Below are 22,837 nucleotides of genomic sequence, written 5' to 3'. Positions count from 1 at the left end.
CCTATTTTGTGCATGTGTGTGTTCTAGCTCAGAGGATCTACATATGTATGCGGTCCATGTCATATTTACTCCCCAAGTCATATGGAAGGTGTATGGATTGATGTTTGAGAATAGTGTACCCCACTTAGCTCTGTATTTATATTAAAAATTAAATCCAATTTAAATATAAAATTACCACATGAAATATTAAGCGAGAGTGTAAATATTTAATGTGAGGCCTTTACCATAGGCCTGGTATTCATTACCATGCAGTGCTGGATTTTAATGGGCAATTTCCCCAGGGGACTGTGTGTGGGTTTCCTCTTTCCCTGGCAGCTACAGCAGGGGACGCTGTGGCTCTGTGATTCTTTGGTGAGCTCGTCCAAAAATTAAAACATTATGAAGAAAGGAGGAAATGAACTGAGAAGCATGTTTTGAGAAACTAAAAGATGTTTTTGTACAGTGATGATTGCGTGTCTTTATCCCCTCTGGCAAGTCATAGGTCAAAATGTCTAGTGTTGAGGTAATTCTATGGCTGTGTGTTTAGAGAAACAATGTAGAGAATTTGTGTGACAGTGCACATATCATGTCTCTTATGTGACTGGTAACTGCTCAGCATGTTTTCATGTTGTACATTTAATGCATGCTGAGATAAGCTCAAATTACTGAGAGGGAAAACAGGTTCTATTAATTCATCTCCTGCACATTAAAGCAAAAAAAAAAGCAAAAAAAAAAAAAAAAGAAAAAGGAAATAATTAAATTCCAACTTCAGCCAAGAGGGGTCAGACTTACACTACTTGACAAAAGCTTTTCAGGCATTTCAGATGTCAAATTACAGTAGGAAGAGGATGAAGTGGCTGACAGTCTCTATTTGTTTCTCTCCATGATTGATCCCTTCAATACACAGCCTCGCTGTCCATAGTCTTGTGACATTACAGCACATGATTTACAATTAAACCCTTTAACTAGAGGCAGTAAAAATTCAACTTCATGTAATGTTCTACACCCCCAGTGCACTGACTGGAACAATGTATTGAACTGTCTTGTTGTTTGCTCTGAATTGCCAACGTATTGGATTACCATTTTTTAAAATTTGAACAAAAATATGCAAGAAATTTAAGCTTCTAGAGGGAAAAATAGAGAGGTATAAGAGGGGAAGAGGCAAGATGAAACTAGAGAAGACAGAGAAAGCTTTGAGTTAAAGAAATTAGCTTTATATAGTGCTAGGGAGGAGGTGGGTGTAGGGTTAGAGATGCATGGGCACGCAGCTCCTCTGAGGCAAGGCAGGGAGGAACATTAATCATTGGGAGACATCTGTTCATTCTGCCGCTTTACAATTCTGTCAAAGAGCTAGGACTCAACCCCACCCCACCCCATCCTCGCCCAACACACACACACACACACACACACACACACACACACACACACACAACCATCTACTCTGAAAAAAACCTGTCTTCTGTTAAGCATGGACAGGCAGAGTGAAACTTCAGAGCCACTCTCTGCTAAGAGCCGCCTTCAATTTGATTTCTATTCAAGCCCATTTAAGATGAACAAAACACAGGGACAGGGAACAGGGTGAGTTTGTAAATCAGTGTTATTATCTGCATACAGCCAGTTTTATGGACAAAGAGACTTGCATGTCATGGAGCAAACAGCCGTGCATATGCGCACGTCACAAGCTGACGAACCCACACACACACAAACCCATTCTCATTTTTGAAGAACTTAACTGGAATTAATGCATGTCCACTCCAAACATGTCAGAACTTTAAATTGTTGATTCATTTACAACTTCTGATGATTCCTGTTATAGTAAAAACAAACTGCTGCACTAAATGCTAAATTTGTATTTAAACATAATATAGAGTATAACATTTTGTGAAATGAACCTAAAACTGAAAAAACTTATTTAGATAGACCATAGACCTTAAAGCAGTATCTGTATCTGATCAGATACTTAATAAGCTACTTCTTTATTTAAGCTGTAACTGTGTGGAACTCTCTTCTTCTTTATGCTCTTAAATGAGCTAACACAGCCAACGTCACTGTTCGGCTACTTTTTGGTAGCCTGCTTGTTACCTGGCTGCTTGTGCTGTTGCTAATGTTGCTAATGTTACAGTAATGCTACCATTTAAAATTAGAGCCAAGGGAAAACACCTCACATTTCTTTTTAAATTTAATACTGACAGCAACCCCTGCACCCTTTCTGTATGGTGGTGTGCACATAACTGAAACCTGTTTATGTTATGTGCTATCATACTATATGACTGTCCAATATTTGTCCATTAAAGTGGTTCCTCAAGTATTTCCCCAATAGATATACAAGTTGCTCTTCTGTTCCATTTTTTGACAGAGTAGCTGCTCAAAGTATGTTTTGTATTTCAAATGGAACTCTGAAGCAAACCTGTTTTATTAAAATACATTTACTACTTCCACCAGTAACCACATCATAAGTATAATAACTTTAACTGTGCATGTATACAACTGTTCACAGTTGAATTTTAGAATATTAACAGTAAACTGAAAGACACTATGGAATTTCTTGGGTCCTGGAACAATATCCAGCAGTGTATCTTTAATGTTCCACATATCTCTGCACAGACCAAGGATCCTATAAATCTCTCTTACCCACTAAGATTGGTCTTGCTTGTTCATGGGCCCTTTCAAGAGCCCTGTAATATTTTCAGTGGGAGTATCAAATCAAATCTGAATTCAACCTGTGAGCGTACAGCGATCCAAACGGTGTCCTCCCATTGGCAACAGAGCAGAGCAGAAGATGAATGAGGCCTTTCTGTAGGTTTTGAGGACTGCAGGCATGAGGGTGCTTTGTCATCATAATATTGAAAGTGAGTTTTGCAAGAGTTTGTGCCTTTTGGCCATGAAGGTGTGCGCTGCCTTGTTTCACAACTCATTAGAGTCAACATTTTGATTGACTGCCTGCTATTCGAGCTGATATTGGGGTTCTTACAAATTTCTGCAGCTCTATGGAACTTTCATATTGAGTGTTTTTATATCTTTGGTGGTGCTTTTTGACCTTGACAGTAAGGTAATATCATCTAAGAAGTAAGTAGTACTGAACAACACACTCTCACTTCTTTTCCATAACTTTATGTTTATTTCCTGTATGTCTCTCATTTATTTCAATAAGGCTGCATGCTGTTTTCTAATCTGTTAAGAGAAAACACAGTCATCTTCTGCTTTTTCACCCAATTTGTCCTTTCCCTCAGAGTTTTAGTTATTTCCCTTTACTTGGCATTTTAAGATACTGCTTTTGCTATACTTGCTTATGATTGGCCAGGGGGCATGTATTAACAAAGTTATAATTAATAATGAGTTAGGGTGCAGTGAGCACTGACTTACACTTATGATCAAATGAAAAAAAAAAAAAAAAAAAAAAAAACATTTCTAAGACCTCTCAAAAGGCCAGCCAATCAAAACAAATATTTTCAGTGATTCTGAAGCAGTTTGGTTCCAATACCTACACTTGAGCATTTAAGTGCACATTTACTCATTACCAGATAGTAGGTGAACATCACTGACTTAACACACAGTGCACTTAAACCACAATTGATGCATATTTCTCTTAATACTATCTTAAAGCAGTATTTACAACAAAGTTGTTAAGTTATTTAATTATCCAAACATTATTATATACATATAATAACATATATTAACTATGGCAGAACCTCCACAGGTGACTATTCCTCAAATATCTATTCTTTTTAATGAAAATGACCAGATTGATACTGCATGTCTGACACTATCAACATAAATATTAAATATTGCTTAGTTTTTTAAAGACTATACAGAAGCAACGTCACTGTGGAATTTTCCTCATAGGCACACATGCACACACACACATAAACACACACCTCGATTACAGAACAAAGAATAATCCAAAGCATCCCATTATTTTATTGCATAGTTTTGAAGAAGTTTCCCTAAATCTTTTATCAAAGAAACATTGTGCTATATGTTCTACAAGCAAGCAGGCTTTACAGGGTTACACAAACTCTCCTGACTCATACTCAAGTCTAGAAATCAGCTCATCAAAGTAGTTTTTTTGACAACAAAGAAAAGCAGCAGCCAAATATGTCAATCAAGATTGTTTAAAAATGTTTTTTTCACATTTAAGATGTAATTTCTGTGAAAATCCATCATGATTTTTTGAACAGTCACAGAGCTATTAAAGTTTTCACAGAGAGATTTTACATCATAAGTACATTATTACATTTCTGTGATAACAAGGGCTGTCGGATGCCGCAGAGAGGCAACAAGATCAGGGCCAATTATGTACGTCTCTTTCAGCTTATAATGTGCAGACGCATAGATCTCTTCAATGTGTTTATTGTTGTTGTTGTATCTCACCAAAACTCTGTCCTGGTTACTTCTGGGGTCACTGCTGTTATAGTACTTCTTGACTTCATATGGCAGGTCCTTGGCATGTGGAGAATGAAGGTTTCCAATGGTATAGTATGCATATTGCTTTTTGTCCTTAATCACTGGAAGCAGATATCTGGGCCCTCGGTTCCGAAACAGATGAAATCCATACTGTCCTTGTATGGGATCACACAGAGCCACCATGTTGTTGTCCAGGCAACTCTGAACATACCACACCAGTAATTTGAGGCCATGGCGAGGCGGTGGTTGACCAAACCCACTATCCTGCAGCTCTTGCTCTGAGTTGAGGGTTTTCAGAGAGGAGGTAAGAATGACTGACAACAGCAACGTGAAAGGAAACAAGAAGTGCATCTCTTTGCCGTGAGCCTGGGCGAGGTTATCTATTAAAAAAAAGACTCATTATAATATCTTGCTGAAAAAATGCCTCAATATTTTTAGAGTCCAACTAAAGTGAATTCAGATTATCTGTGTCCTTTCACAACTTACCTGTTGGTTGGTAATGTGAGGAGCAAATTTATCTGTAACAACCCTCTCCAAATGTGTTTGAAATAGGTGAAGTCTGTGCTTTCTGCTGCAGATGAAAGAGCAGCTTGGGCCTGTGGTTGACTTCTCTCTGTCTTGTATGTGTAGGATGAAAGCAGCCTTCTTGTTACTTTGACCAGAGGGAAGCTATTCTCACTCTCTGTTTGCGATGAAAGAGGAAGTAATGTCTGCAGCTGGGGTCTGCAGTAAGTTTGGTTTAAATTTAGAGTAAGCCTCAGCTTGAAATACTCATGTATGTAATGTCAACAGTTGCAAAGTAGACGTATCAAACTGTAAGCTGCATGTGTAAAGGTGGATTATGATAGTGAATTCTGTATGTTGTTTTCAGTTGTGGCTTTGTGCTTGTATTGTGACAGGAAGACAAGATTTTAAGATTTAGGTTCACAGAACTTCGCGGTCATGGATGGTTCCATTTTTTACTTCTGCTTTCTCTCACACTTGTGAAGAACATCTGCTGTCAAGTTAAATTCAGCTCTGCAATAGCATAGAAGAAATGTAGATGCATAGTGGGAAAAGAAGCTGCACCCTGTCTAAACAATGAGTTAATGTTCTTTCCACACCCTACACAGCAAAACACTTCAGAATGTGCTATACTTAAATGCAGACTAGACTGCTATGTTTAACTGTAGTTTGCAGGGGCTTGCATAAACACTCTCCAAATCTCTAATCGCACCCTCATGGGGTGAGTTCAAAACAGACTACAGGACTTCAACTGGATATAATGAAGCAGAACTGACTGTTTTTTTTGGCCATTTGGGGGCAGCAGAATAAGCTTTAATTACAACACTGACATAATCCCCTTATAAAGTTGGTCTAATGAAGGTATCAACAAATAGTTGCCTATTTACACATCAAACAGACATAGATTAAGTAGTTGTACTACTTACAACCTAATGAATATGAATACAGTAGTTATTCTGGTTTTGCCCTGGAGAACAATACTACCACTAATACTATGTTCACCAGCTAGTTGCTAACTGTGTCTGTCTGTTTCAGTAGGCAAGATGGGTTTATCTGAAAAAACCTACCTGGGGACCGGATTGAGCATTGAATCTGATCCAAAAAATTTAAAATTGCAAGTTAATGCAGCAAAGAAAATTTGGGATATGAAATGTAATTCCCCATTCTTTGATAAAAGAATAAGGTGTTTCACTATGGGAGTCAATTTGGCGATACCAACTACTGAGGCTCCCATGACACCACATGTGACAGCTATCTGGAACTGTGCTCAGGGCACAGTCGACAGGACAATGGTTTGTCTTAATGGTGAGAAGCTCATGACACAAACAGCTCATCAGCTTTTCTGAACCCTGCTGTCCTACTCACCTACACCTGGAACACCTGCACCAGGCAAAATGTCTTGAGCCTTTGCTCCTCCCCTGAGGAGAAAGGAGGTGACCAAAAGCTCTGCGGTGGTACATCTATAGGCTGACTCCAGCACCCTAGGCACAAAGGCTGGGTTGGGCCATAGGCAGACTTTGCAAGCAGGAAGGATGGATGGGAAAAGCCTGCAAGTCACATTCTTTGCTATGATTAAAGCCAAGCAGCAGTTGTGTCTAGCACAACTGACAGATCACAAAGAGGAACCAGGGGCCTGGAAAACAGGAGTTTGTGGCATGCACCCTTCATGGAAACAACAGACAAAAGAATGTTGCCTCCCTGGCTTACCTCCAAAGCCCACATGACATAAAATTGCCACTAAGTACACTGTGATTGTAGGAAAGGCCTTCCCTTTCTCAAGAAATTCCTACAGGAAACACAGCAAGTCAACCACTGACCCCTGAAACAGAATGATATGCCTTGAGCCACACCATTCCTCAAAAATCCGCTACCTACAGAGCATGAATAGAGAAGGGCCTTGCACTCTGAATGGTGTTAGTGACCTGTGCAGGCAAGTCTGCAGTGTGCACATCCCACCTCTCAAGCCCAGAGTACAGTGCGATCTGGGTGTGGGTGGTAGATCTCTCTGCATGCCTGGCACAGAAGATCCCTGCATATGGGGAGAGGCCACGGCTCTCCTAAGTCTTGGACTGTGGTGCTATCAGGATTTGTGACATTAGTGCAGTTTCTAATGAAAAACAGTGGACACTGGCCGTTTTCATGTTAGGTGAAGAGATCTATGGCTGCCCAGCTGTATTCTTTCCAAATCTGTTCCACTACCTGAGTTTGGAGAGTCTCTCTGTACAGGGGGTTCCCATGTGATAGAAGATTATCCTCTTGTGCAGCTGCAGTGAACAAATGCCACCCTGGCAGTTAATGTCTGCCACCACAGTGGAGTTGTCTGTTTTTACCAAGACTTAAATGCAAGGAACACTGCCCTCGCTGTTTATGAGTCTGAGCCAGCCCTGGGACCGAGGAACCATTCACCCCTCAGCCCAACGTTTTTGCCCCCTCCATCCTGTTAGGGATGCATCTGTCGACATGGTGACATGGTCAAGCAAACGTAAGCAAAGTCAGAACGACACAAGCTTTCCCAGCAGGAAGACAGACAGACAGTATGTGAGCGATGTTCCCATCCGATATTGTGACATAATAAATTAGGGAGTGTACATTGTGCAGATTCTACTCAACTCTTTGCCCAGTTGATTTTGAACCCCAAACCTCTGAGATGATTTATCACTGTAGCAGAATCTCTGACCTCCTGATCCTACAAGTGGGAATATCAAATAATCATCTGTGTACGTTCACATTCTGATACTGCTGTTCCTTAATGGAGACGGCACTGTTTCCACACACTTGCTGAACACCCAGGTTTTGGTAGGCTCTGCCCTGAGGAATGAGTGCAGGATTAATGTTGATGTGAAACTATATGCCTGTCTCCATGCAATTGCCACTTTGTGGGGAACATCCTGAAAGTGTGTTTTTGTAGGCGTTTGCTCAGCACATGGAGATCTAAAATAGGGGTAAGGACTTGCGGCAACCCCACAGTCACTGCAATTAACACACTGTTGACATGGGTGGTTTCATAGTGAACTGTAGTCTGTATCACTGAGAAACAGTGGACAAAACCCATGGGTGAACTGCACATGCGTTCCAATGGTCTGCCCGGGCAGGGAGTGACATCACCCCTGAACAATGGAGGGAACAGTTGGATCCTCGTTTGGCACACAGTGGGAACATGACTGTGGTCTGCCAGCGAGGCTTGAGTTTATTTAGGACACATGCAGACAATGCACATCAGGTGAGGGTCCCAGCCCAAGATGGACAATCTGCATGACACAGGGCACATGCGGGATGCAGCCTCTTTGATTCTGACCCCTTGGCAGGGATGTCTCGCTGAGGACATGGTGACTGGAAAGGAAGGAAACTGAATAAGTATTAGTTGTATTAGGTGCGCCGCAACGCTTTAGCTGTCAGTAACAGTGCTAGCACACAGGGCATACCCCGAGTATATTGTAAAATGTGTTTGGCTACGTGATCCTCAAGGGGTCATCTGAGAACAGTTGAGCAGCTAACCAGACTAGCCTGGAAAAGTTGGAGGGGCTTGTTTCTTCACAAGGAGAAAGCTGAAATGACTTGATTGTGGTTGGTTGACTGTGATAATATGAGGTGGTGTGCCCAGAGCACACATCTGTCACTGACAGACGTGGTGCCATTGGAGCCTCAAAGTCTGCTTTATTGTCAATTCTGCCATATGTGTGCACATACAGAGGATTGAAATTACGTTACCCTAAGACCCACGGTGCAGCAAGGTAAACAATCAACAAAAGTATACACCTAACAGTATACACCAAAGCAATTCCTATAGCGAAACACTGACTGACATCAGAAAAAGATCAAAGAGCTGATACATGTGAAAATGCTCTGCAGAGCTGGAGTCAGGTACTAATAGAGTGGTGCAGGGATGACAAATTTTTTGCAGGCCAACCCAGAAGTTTGCATCAACCTGGTTCCCCCGAAAAAAAGCCTTATGGGATTTTTGGCTTTCGGATATTGTAAAAAATAAGCTCTGTAACCAACAAAAGTCTGTGATACACATTTTGTTCAGCCTGATTATCTTCAGAAATAAACACCACTGTCACTTTGAAGTCTAAATACGACTGCCAGAAGTTAGCTAGTGTTAGGCTATAGACGAACTATACCACAGTCACATGACGTCATCCACTAAGCTTCCAACTTATAATTTAATTTAGCGTGCTTACCTCTTTTACAACCTCTTAGAAAGTTAGTAATAGTTTGCAAGAACAACGTGAGTATAAACACAACGAGTTGGATTTTCATATGCAGTTCTGTGACGCCAACAACCTCTGTAGTCTCTTTTAGCCACTTGTTAGCAACCACCTTTAGCAAGATGTGTGAAAGCTTAAAAAATCAAAAGTGGGTATATTAGTATTTTCTGATGTATTTTATGTTGTAGAATAAAACATGAAAATGTCATGAGCTTGTGTTAAAACCACAGACCTTATTTCAGGTATTTAACCAAAAACCCATTGACTTTGAGATGAGGGAACCGGGTACTATAATGTTAACTTACTTCTGGGTTTTAGGACTCATTCCTGTACTACTCTATTCAGTCTCTTTATGAGATGAACAATTCTGTAGAATCATTTTATTCACTATTAATATAAAAAAAATGATTAGGGAAACTTTAATATTATACCCCAAAATTTGTGAAAGTAAAAAAGAGAGCAGCCAGACAAATATTGCTAATTTACTTGCACATATGTCCCAGTCTTTAATTTAACCTGGAGCAACGGTACTTTTCCCTCAAGCAAGATCTCTTTAATGGGATTTGTATTTGTATTTGTTTGTGGTTTAATTCAGGCACAAATAATCAGGGTGATATTGTCAAATTGAAGCACAGAGGAACGTCAGTTTACAATTTTTAAAATCAGGATTCCTGGATAAACATTGGATATCTTGAATCTTTGGCAACACTGACTGTGTGGCTTCACCTAGAATAAGGTTGGTGGATATCGTCTTTATATGCAGGTCTCTACCTAGGAGCCAATTTAAAGGTTTGCATTGAAACAGTTACTGATCACTGCATCTTATTTCATAAATCTGCTGGGAAACACTGAGAGGCATGCAGGAGATTGAAACAACATATAGTACATTCGCTCAAACTTTCCAAAACATTCAGTGTGAAAAATATTACTAATGGGGGCTTTCCAAGAAAATATTGATAAATTTAAATTAAGCATATATCTCCCTCGCCTTAAAGTATCCATGCTACCCTCTTGTCTGCAGGACAATAATAATTGTACAATGTTAAATGCTCAAAAACAATCCCAAAAGTTTTGTGCTGTGTGGCCACAAAACACACAGGTCTAAGGATTAAAAAAGAAGCAAACAAAAAACCACGAGGAGCTAAATCACATCCAACAGTACGACAGTGAGTGGTCACCAAAGGCATTGTTTTCCGCTGTTATATCAGCACCTCCCAGCTTACTGAGGTGCTGGGTGGGCAGAGGGAATTACAACTGAACCCAAAGACAGGTTAACAGTGGATTATAGGATACCTAAGGCTTCTTCCCCAAATTAAAAGAAATTACGACTGCACAAGACAGAACATAACAAATTGGATGATTTGACATCGTTGGCATGAGAGAATGTACACACGAAGACTATAGAAGAGTGGTGCAGAACTTGTGTTTTGAGTGTTTCATCTACTGCAGGAGGTAATAAAAAAAAGAAAAATAAATCCTGAAATCCAAACAGTCCTCATTAATGGATGAATCCTAATCATTTTCCACTAGCACAACACTCATGATGTATAACTTTACATTTTTAGCAAAACCACTGGTTAGCTCTAAGGATGGCAAAGACATCAGCATATTTATTGTTCCACTGTGTGTTGTAACATTATGGTCTCTTGGAGCCACCTAGTAGGGCTTCTGAAAGTGTTGGACCCTAAACAACTTTACAATCATAGAATGAACATGGCACATTTCCAAGGACTTCCAAGATGTCATATAGCTCTTGTGCTTTAAATCCAAATAGCAAAATATAGTGTGTCAATGAACTAATTTAGTGAAGAAAGATCTTGGTTTATTAAAACTTATCTTTACAGTTTCTGTCATTATTTCACTGGTCTCTTGCCCTGACTTTGTTAGTGATGTTCTCAGCAGTGTTCCGAAATCTCAGCAGGTAACTTAATGAGTGCAGCTGAAATCACTGTAGAGTAAAAACCAAAGTCACATAATCAAGTTATGATTAACTACCTGAGAATACAAAATGAGCCAAAGCACAACTACTTCCATCTGCAGGACTACAAAACCTGCATCCTCCAAAACATGATCATACACACAACGCTACGACTACAAAATATGCCCACGCTACACTCAACGCTACAGTAGCTGAGGGAAACAATACCAGGTTCAAAAGATCAAAAATTGCACAAAAGGCTTCATAAATACAAATGTAGGATTTGTTCTTAATAATCAAACAAACTCTGAATTGTTATCCTAACTGCTAAGTATATAGTTTTTGATAATCAAAAACATCAAGATGATATTTTGATTACATTTTATAAAAAATAATCTAAGACACACCTTTATTAGTGTTACAGTAGGGCAATTTGCAAAATATATTCTCTGATAGGGAATCGAACCCGGCCCACAGTGGTGAGGGATCTATAATCACTACCACAGTTTTTTAGTTGAATAATTTAAAAACAATTTCTGAATTTCACATCAGGCTTTGAAGTTGGTTATGTCATTAATTTAGAATTAACACCCTTTCATAATGATAACAATTAATAATTGTCTACTTTTGTATATTTTTACATGAGATTGTGGTGGTGAATGTTTTTGAATTCTGCAGTGTTAGATAATTGTCCATTCTAACAAGTGGGAGAATATATGTCATTGTTTTGAACATTGTTCTACATTACTGCCCTGTCCTGCCTCAATGAACAACTGTTTGGTTTTTCTTCTGAAAAAAACGTCCAGCTGCTGAACTTCATCTTTGGACAAAGTGGAAAGTTGGAAGAAAAAAGAAAGAAAAAGAAAAGAAAAATGGGACACAGGACAGATGTGACTGTTTTTAATGGTCTAATTAGAGACCAAGCATTGTTCAAATTTAATTAAAGGAAAAGAAGAAGAGAGAGAGAGATAAAGACACCCAGACATACGCATAGAGAAATTTTTATTTCATTTACACTCTTTATTCACACCAGCAGTGCAATCAGAGAAGGCTGGGAAATCTGGCATTTAGAGCAGTTTGGAATTGCTCTTGGTGATTTTCAAATACAGTCATTGTTTTTCACAGGTAAGTCAAAATGTTTTAGTGATTAGTCATCAGGAAATTCACATAGAGAAGCTGTAAGCCTATGTGTAGCATATATAATAGGTCTCATCTCAACAGCCATTTTTTCATATTTTCTACTCACTCAACAGTTGATACTGTGATACAGTGGTGTTTTAGGGCAGACAGCAGCTGTGACTTCTACATTAAAGGCAGAGTAAAGCATCCTGGAGAAATATTGTTGCCATTCGAACTCAGCAGCAAAAGAAAAACACACCCCTCCCTTCAGTGTTCCCTCTGAAGCTCTGCCCCCTAAACTCACATCGCCATACAGTTGTATCGACATCTCTGTCAAACAATTTTAGTAAAAACTGAACATTATTACCAGTTTATTGCAGGATTGTTATATTAGACTGTAGCAGTTTTGGCCAGATATAACCGATAACATGTCAGAGTGTATATTTTTCATATGACAGGCTGCAAAGTGCCTGACTGGAATTTATTGGTTTCTTTTGGTGCATTTTCACCTGGGAATGGAAAAGATTTGTCCAAATTTATGGAGACCAAAAGTGACAATAAATAAATAATTATACATGAATACAGAAATGAACTAATTGTGAAATAATCAAGATTAATTATTCTGAAATGTTAATCCAACATTCTTTTTAAACATTGTTTTGGAGAGGAGGAGGCCTGTGTCAATAATTTGGCTCCCAGTAAAAACTTCCCTAAAAGACCAGCGTTTTCATCACACATGTGCAATAAACTCAAATCAAATCTATTCTGTATATAATTTTATTTGCACAATTTTATTTAAATGTCTGTAAATATTAACAATGCACATCCATGTCCATTTTGAAGGGTTATATTTCTGTATTTCTTTATATTTTGAAGACTGGTTATATCACTTATTCCTGCTATCGTCTTTCATATTGCACATTGTTACCGCAAATTACCCTGAAATATTGTGATATTATTTTAGGGTTATATCACCCAGCCCTAAGTGTAAGCCCCTTCACTACAACTATCTTAAAATTACCGTAACCCATTAGAATTGAGTATTTCTGTTGTATATTTACTGTCTTTCAGGTTATTGATTCAGAAGTCAATGAAGCTGAAAATGATAAATTAGTAAATTGAACTGCCGTTGCAACCAACTGTCATCATCAACCACTGTTGCAAAAATAGCAATTTCATTCATTTTATAATTAAACACAATAAAGTGTGCAAAAAGTGAAGAGGTCTGAATACTTTCTGAGACCACTGCAATACAAATCTGTGAAATTGTCCATTATGATGGTTTACGTAGAGTTTAATCTGTTACCAGACATCAACATTTTGTGCCCAAGCCCAGAAATGATGTACCCAAAATGAAAAGGTTAGTGTTTGATTACAGTCATAACACTCTGACAGGTCACTCTGTTGATTGTACAACCAAAACTATTTTTTAAATTTTTTTATTTTTACAATGTATAATTTGTCAAGGCTGTGTGAAAATTGAATCTGGTCCAAAACACGCCTAAAGTAACGCTACAAACGTTGTGGTGGTGTATTTTAAGGGTAAAGTTTTGGTATCATGGTTATGGATGTAGTATAAAGCCCCTTAATTGCATTGTGTGTGTGTGTGTGTGTGTGTGTGTGTGTGTGTTTGTGTGCATGTGACAAAAAGAGAGAATTTCATTGTCATTGTCACACTTGGCAGACATAAGTACATCTGTGCTTTTTGTGCTTCCTTGATGGAGCGTCGACATTGACTGAGTCAGACTGGCAGTAAAACCTCCCCAGTAAGCCAGTCTGACACTTCTATTGAGGAGCTGCCAGGCACCCCGGGGCTCGCTCTATACCTCATCCCTTTACTGCAGTGTCAGCCTGCTCCCACAGCCACTTCTGAAATTAACCCACACACTCAATATACACTACATTTTCCCCACACAAAATGGACCACCATTAAATCTGCAGCACACGCCAGCCCCAATAATAAAGCCAAAGTGTTTAATATCACTGCATGTGATATGACTACAATATTCCCACTGTACTCCATCTCTGGAATGGTGTGTGTGAGGACATGTGTGAGTTAATGTCTATATTTGCACATGCAGGTCTCAGAAAGCTAAATATAGGACTTTTTAAAATCCTATAGCTACCTGGACCTGGATTTATGAATTGTAAATGATATAGATGCTGAAAACAGCTAATATGTGACTGAACATGGTTAATGTAAGCTGTGAAACAGAGTATGGGCAAAATATAGAACAGGATGCAGGCATAGTATTTTAAACAGCACAAACCTGTTTTAGTAGAGCAGATTCTTAATATTCTACTGACTTAGTCTGAATTACTACACACAGGTATTTTCAGTCAGTAAGGTTGGTCAGACCTCCTGTCGGGCTGAATTTGGGTAGAGATAATTTTGATGTAAAATATAATGTCACAAATAACAACAGACCAATAAGATTCATAGGTTAAATTAAAAAAAACAGTCTTGGGTACAACAAAAGATGTAAGAACATGAGAACAGGTAGGCTACTGAGAAACCACCAAGATCTTTTTAAACCTTTTTAGTGAAATCATCATCATTTTCACAAAGAATATAAAATGTAAGTCCATACATTCACCTGTAACATCCTGATGTCTATTTGTTCATCACAGTTATGTGTATGAAACATACTTGCATCATAATTCTAAACAGCATAACTTATATCTGACTCTGGGCTTGTGATGTAAGTCAAGCCATTAAATTGGCTCTGCAGCATCACATTTACAGCATTGCACCATGTAAGAAATGGTTTGAACCTCAACATGATAGCCTGATTGAATTTGCAGTTATGCTTATTTTATCTGCGTGGAACAATAAATGCATGTTCATACAGAGGACAAATGGAACACTACACTAGTGGGGTGCATTTTTGTCACATATCCCCGGGCCAAAGCTCTCCAGTAGCCTACGTGCACAATCACAGATGCACTTACTTAAGTATCTTTGGTGTGTTAGGCATATATACTGATCAGCCACATCATTAAAACCACCTGCCTAATACTGAGTAGGTCCTCCTATGACCCATTAAGGCATAGACATGGGACATCTGGGGGTATCCTGTGGTGTCTAACACTGGGACTTTGGCAATGGTCCTGTGGGTTGCGGGGCTGGGGGCCTCTGTAGATCTGTCTTGTTCCTATGCATCCTGGACGCCAGGTCAACACCACAGTCTCTTTGTTGTTTTGAATGGATGCAGCAACACAATCTCTCTATGTTATGTTTGGGAATAATTTGTTTGTGAACTCAGAGGCAGAACACAGACACAGGGTTGAAAGGAGAAGGTAATTAGGGGCTTTATTAGGGAAAAGGGAAGTGGAAAGAAAGAGGGATGATGGAACCAGGGATGCTGGTGAGGGGGAGCCAGTAGAGACTGGCTGGCAGTTTGTAGCTGAGTGGAAACAATGAGGTGAATGAGGGAGCCTGGCTGGTAGTTGCAGGTGAGTGGCAAGGCAGGAGAGTAACAAAGGCTGTGGGTGACAAACGGGTGAGCGGTGTGGTGAGCACAAGGTAAACGTGTGTAAGTACAAACACTCTGGAGATTTACTCAGAACAGCTAGGGATACAGAGCAGCCAAAGAGTTGATATCACACTGAAAGAACAACAATCTGGCAAGGAGTAGATGAAAAGCTGGGGTCCTTATACTGCAACAGGAAAACACTGGGAAGAAGTGCTCCATTTGTAAATTACCAGAACACAGCTCAGCAAAAGGTGCTGAATAACATGCTATGTACTCAAATGATCACTAATGAAACTGTGTGGTATACAGGCTTCAATTTCATATCATTTGCATGATATAAATATTATGGCAATAATTACACATTAGGCTACTCTGCACAACATGCTTAACTGCGGAGCTTACAGCACTTGCAGCCAGCAATTCATTTCTCAACATGTCTAATACATACAGTAAAACAATAATCTAACAACTCATAATAATGGATGGATGTGTGCAGAGAGGCACAGTTCAGGGTGCAAATCAAGTTCATTTGAGTTCCACACTCACACTAAAGACTTGATATACGATTATGTTTGATGAATAGCCACTAAGATGTAGAATAGCCAACAGTAATAATAAACAGTTAACATTAGCATACAGCTGTTTGTTTCTAAGTGAGCTACGACACTTAGCTACCTAGTTTGCCTGTCAACCAAATCCAATAATTACAATTGGCTGCTGTAGCAAGCTAACACACAACTATGGAAAAGAATAATGAGCAAAGCCACAAGTTTCTCTGTACCACTTAGAAAACAGCAAGAGCTACTGTTTCTGTATAACCAGCTATTGTGCTATGAATGATCTATTAGCCACAATAGGACTTCACCAATTCAATTTGAAGAAAGTAATGGAGCCATTAAAATTATTTATGTATTTGAGGTCATTGACTTGGGCGATCCATGCTGGTGAGTGATTTGCTAAACCTAGTTAAATGGTAATCATCCATGAGGGACACTGATAGAAGAAGTACAGGCGGCAGTGTCAGTTTCACTAGTCAAGGCCTCAAACTGAGGCACAGGACATAAGAGCAACCAACAGTAACAGAGTCCAAACAGTTTTCAGCTGGAGCAGAGCTAATTTACCCTCGAGCAGGGACTAATTGTGACACAGGGCAGGGTTTTGAGGGAAAGCATTGCTGAGGATTGTATATCATGCCTCGGTCGTTACAAATATATGGGAATATATAATCACAAAGCAAGTCCACCATTTTCTTTGTAATGCCATCACAAGAGGGATCAACTGTTGCTGTTTTAAAGTGCTTGTAAAGTTCTGATTAGTTCTTCCACACTGTTTCTACTGCTCTTAGACTTGATGCCATCCACCTAGCATCTAAAATCCAACTGATGCATAGCTGGACATCTAAACTTTTTGACTGATGGTATGCCATCACGGGCAGTTTGGGGTTCAATATCTTGCCCAAGGATACTTAGGCACGCAGGGATTGAACCACTGACCTTCTGACTAACTTTTCCTCCTTAGTCAAAGCTGCCCCAACATGTAAATAACATGTAGCAAAGCAATGTTTGAAGCTTTCTCGAGAGGTGCTCATCTAAAAAACCTCCCAGTCAACACTACACTTACTTGGGTTACTCAGCAGTAGCTCAGTGAAGTTTGAAGTCAATTGCATAAATGGTTGTCAAGAAAACTGAAAGACAGACACACAGAGATTCCTCCATTTTTAGTTAGAGATTTTTCATTTTATTTTGTGTTTGGATTTTGTTTTTATATCACAAGAGGTACAGAATCCATCAGTCAAAAACTCAGAGATCCCAAATCCTGTTCCAGCAGGACCTAGCACAAAGTAGATCCATAATCAAAGCTCTTTGCAAAGCCCAAAAATCAGCTGGATTTTGTTGTTGTTTGTTTTTAATGTGTCATAGATATATAAATTCTTTACAAATAGCCTCTGTATTTAATTTACTTTAGTTTACTTTAACATTATTTCTAAAATTTACCACTGCACTTCTTAATAAGAGCTACCACCACCCAGGTAGATGAGCTGAGGAGATTTCCAAATGAATATCTGTGAATAAATTAATTGAATAATTGGCCTCTATTGTTATACTGATCAGCAACTTTATGTTCCCATTGTAAATCTCCTGCTATTTCATGGGTTTCTTAAATTAAAGCATGACTTTCCCCTGAAAAATGACAATTTTATCATTTTTTCAGCATGCTATTAAAAGCTTATTTTAGTCTGAAACTGGGGTCTGTTTCTTTCTTACTTGTGTTGTATGCAGGTATGTCTTCAGGAATAAATCCATTATATGCAGTTGGCCGGGGTGAGCGTCAACATCTTGTATGTTACTCAACAAACAGGTGGAATAATGGCGTATTCATTTCTGGTGTGTGTCAGTGGACTGCTTGCCTCTTTAGATAGTATGCTGCAGGCACGCCCCACGCTCAACACTGCAGCACAATAAAAACATGGCAGGATGCATTCCCCCCTGACCTATCTCAGAGGGTGTGGGCCTAATAAAAGAGATATAAGTGGCCTGTCATCAAACCCATGTGGAGATGACTGCATTGGCTGTTGTTATTTTTATTTTATCTGCAGTCATGAAATGAAAGCTGCTGTTTGATTGTACTGAGGGTGAGGCAGAGAGATTCCTCATTCACTGGAAATTAAAGTCCAGGTCTGTGGCTTCTGCTGGGTATAGCAGATTGTTGTTCTGCTGGATGTGGTTTTATTACTTCTGTCTTTTCATTATCACAGCTAGCTGTTGTTAAATTGAATTTTTTTTGTCTTTTTTTGTCATGTTATTTGAGACAGGAAGATTATCCAGCATGTTTTCAATGTAGAATCAAATGAACAAGACAAGTCCTAGAAACTATTTCAAATTTGATAAACACTGTACAGAATTTTTAAGTGATCGCAGCATCTTTCAGATATTATTTGTTTGTAGGGGGCTCTCTGTTCATTCATGTCCCTGTGACAGATTTAAGGGTGCAGCGATGGGTATGAACTGACATGCGTGTTTGCTCAAGTTTCTGATACTCCTTCATGTGGGTGCCAAATGTTTTAGATCTATTTACATAAGACAAATCACTTTTTTCCTTTATTTGTTCCATTTCAAGTTTTATCTCTTAGCTTCCAGTCACTATAGGCTACACTTATATGATTATAAAGTTGCTGTACACAGTCTGCTATACATTTCTCAAGGTTTGGAACACATATGGGATTATGTCGTAAACAAACAATTGTTAAACAAACCAGAATATGTTTTCTATTTTAGATTCCTCAAAGTAGCCACCTTTTTCTTTGTGGACAGCTTTGCACACTCTTGGCATTCTCTCAATCAGCTTCATGAGGTAGAATGGTTTTCCAACAGTCTTGAAGGAGTTCCCAGAGGTCCTGAGCACTTGTTGGCTGCTTTGCCTTTACTGTGCAGTCCGACTCATCCCAAACCATCTCAGTTGGGTTTAGGTTGGGTGATTGTGGTTGGGTGATCTCCTTCTTGGTGAAATATCCCTTATGGAGATATGTTTGGGGTCATTGTCCTGTTGAAAAACAAATGATCCCACTAGGTGCAAACCAGATGGGAAGGCATGTTGTTACAGAATGCTGTGGTAGACATGTTGGTTAAGTGTGTTAGGTGTTATTCTGAATAAATCACTAACAGTGTCACCAGCAAAGCACCTCTACACCATCACACCTTCTCCTCCATGCTTCACAGTGGGAACCACACATGTAGAAACCATCCACTCACCTTTTCATAGTCTCAGAAAGACATGATAGGAGAAACCAAAAATCTCAAATTTGGACTCATCAGACCAAAGTACAGATTTCCACTGGTCTAATGTATATTCCTTGTGTTTCTTGGCCTAAGCAATTCTCCTCTTCTTCTCAACAGTGGACAAACTGATGTAGACTTTGCTCTATGCCCATAATAAAAACAATACTATACCCTTTTCACAGCTCTGAAGCATTCACCAAAAATTCTATCATAAATTATATGCTTGCAAAAAACTATTGTAATGCCTTTATATGTGTGAAGTCCACTCATTCCCCCATTAAAATGTCTTTAAGTGCTGTCAATTAGTCATTTAAGAGCATTCATTGTAGCTAAACTGTTTGTGCATGCTACTGCTCCAGGAAATGTTTCCATTGACAACAGAAGAACAAATGCAACATAGCCTTGATATATGTAATGCAGAAATATAAGAGCAGAATGTCACTCCCCTCACTCAGCCACTTTACAGCCATACCAGCTACTTTATTTCCCATAATAAAGTCCCATTTAAAACAGCATGAAAATCACACTGCCATTACTGAGCTCCCACTGCTGCTATCAGGCCAAAGTGCTGGAAGAGCCCAGCCAATTAATCAGAGAGCATTACAAGCTTTCCACATTCAGATGGCTCTTTGTGAACAAGGGCTGTGAAACACCATATGAAAAACCCTAAAATGAAACAGAGAGAGCAGAGCATCTCTATCAGTTCTAAAGACACTCCTGTCTGCTCTCACTCTCAGATTTTAGTAAACAGGAAGTGACTTCAGCTGTGAAACAAACAGGAACAGTTGTCCACTGTCCACAGGAACAGCAAGATTGCATTGTGTGCTGTGTAGTGAATTATGACAGCTAAATATTGTCAAGAAAGGTTAAGATCTACCCACTCCCGGCGCCAAAAGAAAGGATCTAATGCTAGATTCTCGCCATGGTTAGAAGATGCACAAGGTTTGATGTACTATTTAGAAAGCAATCAATATAAATGTGTGCATTATAATCATTGTACTATGTGTGTGTGTGTGTGTGTGTGAATGAAATGCATAAAGAATCATATGACACTGTGATTAAGCAAGAATGGTAAGATTGTGACATGACTGGAAAATACCAGAAAGCCTGTCCAGTCTTAGAGAAAGGGAAGTTTGGCAGCACACTGTAAGACTGGTACAAGAGTGTGAAAATCATAAGATGTAATTTAAACAGTTGTTTGTGACTTAAAATGTAAGAGTTGAGTAATGGTACTATTAATATTACTGAAAGTGATGATTGATTGTATCAATGGTAACTAAGAATGAGAATCATTGAAAGAAGCGGTATGTAGGATGGGTGCAGTCACTATTGGTAGAGATTTGAAGCCAAGAAAGATTGCAACCAATGTTCCATCTAAGCTGCACGCCTGCTGCTCCCGCTTTCTCCGCGCACAGCAAAACTATGTAGCGCATAATATTACAGTGTGCAACAGTGTGCACGTCTGATGTTGCTCACAGTGGTCCAAGGAACTCTCAGGGAGTTTGTGTGTATGCTCAGACACATGAAAAATTAGGGGGAACATTGATTGCAACATAACAGTGCCGGACCGGAGGGATTTTGACACAGCATCACTGGAACTAGCATTACCAAAAATGGTTTGGTAAAGGAAATCAGAAAGGGAGGATTAGAGAGATGGCCAAGACCAAATAAAAGGTGATGTACCAGGCAACTTATTTGGACTCGTGGCTAGGCGAATCTCCTCACCACCAGCTTATATTAAGCCGCAGAAACTGTAAGTTGGGTGAAAACACTACAGCTGTGGGCTCGGACCCTTTAAACGGAGAGCTGGTCCAGACCTCCTGTACCGGGGTAATACTGGCGATCAAACAATATGTATCATTGTGTTCATCCTTGAAATGGTAATCATCACTGGATAGTTTTCACCTCCTGAAGTGCTAAACACTCACTACTGTGTATGTGTGTTTATTTATGTGTGTGTAAAGTCCTTCAAAAATGTTCATTTTTACACTATTTTTTTCAGCTGTATTATGCATGAATATCTAGTAAATAAGTTTATATTATGGGTACATTATTATAGTTTATATTACAACATAACAAAATTCTGACAGAACCAGATGTGTTTTGGTAATAAGCAGAAAATGCAATAAAAATACATAAAAAATACAAAAATAATTCCTATATTGTTCTTTGTGGAATATGGATGTAATGTTACAATTATATTTTATAAGTCAATACTACCATGGTTTATCATTGAATTTTGTGCTTTTTTTTTGCTGTTTCCGTTTTTTAAATGTGAATTAAGTTTTCTGTCTCACTTTTTAATGTTTGCAAATTTTATTTTCTTTGAACTGTGGGAGAAACTGGAGTACCCAGAGAAAACCCAAAAAAACAGGGATATATAACTAATATACAATAACATGGGTGTGACTTTTTTCAATAACATCTCCTCAGCAACAACGTAAAGTGTTCATCAGTCGTGAGAAGAATCGCCGAATCCTCTTCATATACCTACCCCTGGTTTTGACTTCAACAAATCCTGTGTTCTCTTTTTCTCCTGTGTTGTTCTCGTCTTCACAATCCAAACTACCTGAGGCAGATGGAATTGCCTCATTCATGCTAGGTAGTTTGTCTTCTGTCTCAGCAGGGGTGGTGCCATCTAAGCCAGCTCTCACTATTGGCGTGTAGTTGCTGGCTGCAGTTCTGTCAGCTATCGCTGGGGTGGTGTTGGATGGTGGTTCATTACTAGAAGAACCACAAGCAGTTTCTTCATCAGCTGAGTATTCTGAGCTGGTAATGGATACCAAATTCCAATTTACAGCTTTGCTGGATGTTTTATAGTTCTTGACTCCAGTTGTTGATTCTTCTTGCATCTTTGAACAAGCTGGTGTGGAATTAGGGCTGGGGTTATCCTTGCTGGTTAAGTGTGTCATTTTAATAAAACGGTGCTCCAGAGCTTCACTTGGGGTGATTCTTCTGTCAGGATCCACATGCAGCATCTGTTTGAGGAGGCTTAAAAAGGCCCGTGTGTCGTCAATCTCAGTTGTACTCATCTGTGGGCGTGTTTTTGCCATGTCATCAAGACTAGTAAATGTGTCAAAAAGACCCCCACGCAGATTGATACTGAAGCCGGTTGCAGTCGTATATTCAGCCTGTGTATTCAGCCTCCAGGAAGGATGACAGGGGTTGTGGTCCTTGCTGAAAAAGTCTGCGGTGTTAATTGCAGAATTCAGCAGGTGGTCATTTGGCTGGCCCTGCATCTGCACAATGGCTTTTATTACCTCGTATTCACACTCTGTTGGATACAGGTGCTGTCCAAGGTACACAAAGGCCAAAACGCAGCCAAGAGCCCACATGTCTACAGCCTCATTTAACGGAAGGCCCAAGATAACCTCAGGGGCTCTGTAACCAAGGGCCTGCATTTCGGTGCCAGGGCAGAGGGCAGAGACGGGTGCTGCCAAACCAAAATCAATC

The 22,837-nt window shown here is 39.4% G+C and overlaps 1 protein-coding gene across 1 annotated transcript; it reads right to left on the bottom strand.

Annotated features, from left to right (window-relative positions):
* Positions 1-3,874: 3,874 nt before the first annotated feature.
* si:ch211-198c19.1 (uncharacterized protein LOC100151013 homolog) lies at positions 3,875-5,046 on the bottom strand. The gene is made up of 2 exons (XM_051075781.1): positions 4,870-5,046; positions 3,875-4,763 (listed from the first exon to the last, which is right to left on the bottom strand). Exon 2 carries the CDS (start codon positions 4,732-4,734, stop codon positions 4,210-4,212), a length of 525 nt encoding a protein of 174 aa, XP_050931738.1. The 5' UTR covers positions 4,735-4,763; positions 4,870-5,046; the 3' UTR covers positions 3,875-4,209.
* Positions 5,047-22,837: the final 17,791 nt, after the last annotated feature.

Source organism: Lates calcarifer, linkage group LG15 (assembly GCF_001640805.2).
Source record: "Lates calcarifer isolate ASB-BC8 linkage group LG15, TLL_Latcal_v3, whole genome shotgun sequence".
Taxonomy (NCBI): Eukaryota; Metazoa; Chordata; class Actinopteri; family Centropomidae; genus Lates; species Lates calcarifer.
This window is presented reverse-complemented; position numbering and strand designations above follow the sequence as displayed.